The sequence below is a fragment of the Melozone crissalis genome, unplaced genomic scaffold (assembly GCF_028551555.1).
Source record: "Melozone crissalis strain CALT ecotype California unplaced genomic scaffold, PUWL_Pcris_2 ptg000044l_1, whole genome shotgun sequence".
NCBI classification, from domain to species: Eukaryota; Metazoa; Chordata; class Aves; order Passeriformes; family Passerellidae; genus Melozone; species Melozone crissalis.
Window position 1 is genome coordinate 4,130,590 of NW_026535822.1, and position 3,232 is coordinate 4,133,821.

Below are 3,232 nucleotides of genomic sequence, written 5' to 3' on the forward strand. Positions count from 1 at the left end.
AAGTACAGGAACAGGTTGTCCACTGTAGCATCTCCATCCTCAGAGACATTCAAACCCGAGTGGACACAGTGCTGGGAAATTTAACCCTGCTTGAGCCATGCTGTGACTGTGACTATCATATCATTTTTTCCACTTAATGGAAAAAACTCCAGCTATATCATTGTCATGTCTGAAGTGGTTAACTCACACTGAAAAGCTCCTTTCCATGCAAAAAAATACAGTAGTTTTTCTACTTAATCAAATATATTGCCTTTCCTAGAGCCCCAGTGCCAGTGAACAGCGATGTTTCAGCTGATTGGGCAGCTTGTGTGAGAGGTGACATAATTTGAGTCAGTTTTCTCACACAGAGAGGTTTTTCCACCCGGGAAACCCATTGCCAGCAGGTGGCAACCACGCCAAAGCAAAATTCCTGGAGAAGGTTTGCCTGGAAGAATGTGTTCTCCTTCATTGTTCTACCACAGCTAGCACCTTTAATATGGAGAAGGCAACAGAGTGATCTTGTATCCACACATCTGTTTTTAGTTTTCCATCAATTAAATTGGAATCCCGAGGTATTGAGGGTTGTCAGTTTGGGTGTTGGGGTGCTCAGGGCACTGAATTTCCCCGAGCAGTCTCACCTGGGGTCTCCACCCACACCCACCCATGGCTCTGGGAGCCCATTTAAGCTGAGAACTGCAGCCTCCTTTCCTTTTATGTTCCGTGTACTGCCTTTTCCTGGGGGAATTTGGACAGGTAAGAGCCAAGCTTGGTGCCTGGGGTTGGGGGAAAACTTAAAAGAAATATTTTAGCTATGACAGCCTTCCTAACAGCAGTAAGATACAAACTTCACTACTAGCAGGGCTAAAGGGTGTGAGAATGAGTTTTCCAAGCTTTCTATATGGAGTTTCTGATCTCTAGACTCTTCCAGTCAAGTCCTTTTGTTCCAATACTTTTGTTCAAGTATTCTGACTATTTATCTGTGAAAGAAGAAACTTTATATCTGCAGTGCTCACTACAGTCTTACTTATGGCTTACAAACCACCTTAATTTTGTTACAAACCTGCTGTGTTTATTTTATAATAGGCAAAATGCAATATATATAGCAAAGATATGGCACAAGTAGCATAAATTTTCTCTTGTGAAAGAAGGACCAGTCTCTTTATTCCCCCATGAGGTTTATTTCATTACTCACTCTTAAATAAATATGTATTTGACACTTTACAGGAACAACTAGTTCAAAATTATTTCTAACACAAGTTCTCACAGTTGTTATAGTATTTGTATGGTGTGCTGTTTGGCACCATTTTTGAGACTCAAATCTTCCTTTTGGTCTAAATTTAACAAGTCAGAAAAGAGGAAATTTGTGGTGGGGTGGAAGATGGACAATCCTTCAAAATCAAAAGGAAGCCATAACACACAGGAACATACACGAACATTGAAAATAGTTTCTTTTCTCTTCTAAATACTCATCCTCTCTTTTACAGATGTTTCATTGAAAGTGCTCATTAGCTCTGCTCCATTAAACAATCCTCCCTAATAACTCAGTGATAAAGAACTGAGCTTTGCACTCCTCTGGAAATTGGTCTCCAGCCTGTCCGTGCTGTACAGCAGATGGCAATAAAGGACCACTCTGTGGCAGAAGCACACCCCTGAAAAGGAAATGTTCTGGCCTTAGTAATTCAGAGGGTGAAATTAAAATCAGGGTCTAGAAATGCAAGTTGGTGGGAGCAAAGAGGGGAAATACAAGAGCTGCAAGTGGGCAGGACAAACCCTGTTGCTGATGAGGGTTACAAACAGACCACACATTACATATAAACCAAAGAAAGGACGTTGTGCATTCATTGGCCACTCCTCCAGTCTGCAAAGTTTCTCCTGAAAAACCCTGGAAGGGCAGGGACCTGCCAGCCCCAGCCCCCTGTTCAAGAAGTTCTGCATTCCAGCAGCTTCCGGAAACTTTTCCAAAAACTGTCATCCAGGAAAGCGTACAAGAAAGGATTCAAGCATGAATTGGCAGAGCTTAGGCTGGTGATGAAGTAGGATATCCCAATGACCATGGAGGTCTGGGGTAAGTCAGTGGTCAAAGCCACGATGGTAGCCAGGTTGAAAGAGGTCCAACAGAAGAGGAACACAGCCAGGACTATGAAGACCATGATGGTGACTTTATTCTTGGCTTTGTCCAGGGCTCTGGCATTGGAGTTCAGGTGCATGCTCCTCAGCTTGTAGAGCATCATGGTGTAGAGGATGCAGATGGTGGATACTGGAATGGCAAAGTCAAGGATGAGGGTGTAGATCCTGCTGGCTTTGAACCAAAACCTCTCCAGCTTGGGGAAATTGAGACCACAACTCTTGATCTCCAGGTCATCAGTGTAGACATTGGCAAAGATGATGAAAGGGAGGACTATGATGGTGACCAGGATCCAGATGCACAGGCTGACAATCCTGGCTGCTCGGTACGTGCGGTGGGGCATCCTCTTGGACCTGACCGTAGCCAGCACCACCAGGTACCTGTCTATGCTCATCACTGTCAGGAAATAAATGCTGGAGAAGATATTGTAGTGATCTATGGACAAGATGACCTTGCAGAGGATTTCTCCAAAGGGCCAGTAGCGGAGGAGGTGCTCTGCAATATTGATGGGCAAGACAAGGGTGAACAAGTCATCAGCGATAGCGAGGTTCAGGATGAACATGTTGGTCACAGTCTTCATCTTGGGGGCCTTGAGGATCACATAGATGACAGCAGTGTTGCCTGTGAGCCCCACCGCACAGATCACAGAGTAGATCACGGGCAGGACAATGTAGAAATCAGCTGCCTGCTCTTGGAGGGTGAAGTTGAACCTCATGCTGTTTTCCAGGTAGCAGCTGTTGCCTGCGTTGCTGCAGGAGCTGTTCAGATCATCCCAAAAGATGTTTCCCATGCCTATTGACCACAGACCGCCTCCAGATACCACTGAAAGCCTCACTAGCCCAGAAGTGAGAGGTTTTTTGCTTGGTTGGGATATTTTTCCCCTCCTGTGAGAAGCAGCTGTTACCTCATTTAGATGTAGCTTATTTTCAAAGGTGAGTTGTGAGGCTTCTTGGACCACCTAACTTACCTCTCCCCCCCGTTGGAGAAGTTAGATTTTGAAGTGGTGATGGGAGAAGAAAATGTTTGGAAGACATAAGGCTCCATGAACCAAGAAAACAAGAGAATAATGTCTTTCTGAAGAAGTCAAGGAACTCTTCTTTCTGAGAGCATTCCGGTGAGCTTTGGCTT

General features: G+C 44.7%; 1 protein-coding gene across 1 annotated transcript; it reads right to left on the bottom strand.

Annotated features, from left to right (window-relative positions):
- Positions 1-1,898: 1,898 nt before the first annotated feature.
- LOC128942845 (neuropeptides B/W receptor type 2-like) lies at positions 1,899-2,894 on the bottom strand. The gene has a single exon (XM_054285488.1). It carries the CDS (start codon positions 2,892-2,894, stop codon positions 1,899-1,901), a length of 996 nt encoding a protein of 331 aa, XP_054141463.1.
- Positions 2,895-3,232: the final 338 nt, after the last annotated feature.

Coding starts and splice junctions, on each gene's coding strand:
- LOC128942845 (XM_054285488.1), bottom strand. CDS start 2,894: ATGGGAAACATCTTTTGGGATGATCTGAACAGCTCCTGCAGCAACGCA.